The following is a 640-nucleotide window of genomic DNA, read 5'->3' as shown; positions in this document are numbered from 1 at the left end:
GCTCAGAGGGTCTGCAGCTGTGAGGGTCTGTAGCTCAGAGGGTCTGCAGCTGTGAGGGTCTGTAGCTCAGAGGGTCTGCAGCTGTGAGGGTCTGTAGCTGTGAGGGTCTGTAGCTGTGAGGGTCTGCAACTGTGAGGGTCTGTAACTGTGAGGGTCTGTAACTGTGAGGGTCTGTAACTGTGAGGGTCTGTAGCTGTGAGGGTCTGTAACTGTGAGGGTCTGTAGCTGTGAGGGTCTGTAGCTGTGAGGGTCTGTAGCTCAGAGGACATGTTGGTTGGGGTTAGGACGTGTTGCTGCTCTCAGGACTAGAAGCATGTCTTTAAGGTTAGGGTCTCATATCTGCAGTGATAAGAGTACATCCTCCACTACAGGTGTGAGCAGCAGAGAACAGGTGAGTCACCTGTCTACCTGTCCAACAACTCCAACAAGACCAACCTGCTGAGTGAGACCAGTCCACAGCAGGCCTGTCAGTGTCTTCCTGACAGTCTGAACTCTGGGAGCAGCAGGTGAACCAGGCACACCTGGGACACAACATGAGACAAGTTTTAACCCTGCAGGTGAACAGGGGGAGCAGATGGCAGCACTTCAGTAAAACATCTGGACACACACACACACACACACACACACACACACACACACA

General features: G+C 53.1%; 1 protein-coding gene across 1 annotated transcript in view; it reads right to left on the bottom strand.

Annotated features, from left to right (window-relative positions):
- The window catches only part of LOC106536487 (putative uncharacterized protein DDB_G0290521), a 3398-nt gene extending 2863 nt beyond the window's left edge, over positions 1-535 (bottom strand). The window contains exon 1 of the mRNA XM_014033780.1: positions 436-535. Within this exon, the coding sequence (XP_013889234.1) occupies positions 436-535 (100 nt within the window). The remainder of the gene's footprint in view (positions 1-435) is intronic.
- Between the last annotated feature and the right edge of the window lie 105 nt (positions 536-640).

The sequence above is a fragment of the Austrofundulus limnaeus genome, unplaced genomic scaffold, assembly GCF_001266775.1.
Source record: "Austrofundulus limnaeus strain Quisiro unplaced genomic scaffold, Austrofundulus_limnaeus-1.0 Scaffold1840, whole genome shotgun sequence".
Taxonomy (NCBI): Eukaryota; Metazoa; Chordata; class Actinopteri; order Cyprinodontiformes; family Rivulidae; genus Austrofundulus; species Austrofundulus limnaeus.
The sequence above is the reverse complement of the archived record's forward strand: the minus strand, read 5'-3'. Positions and strand labels throughout refer to the sequence as shown.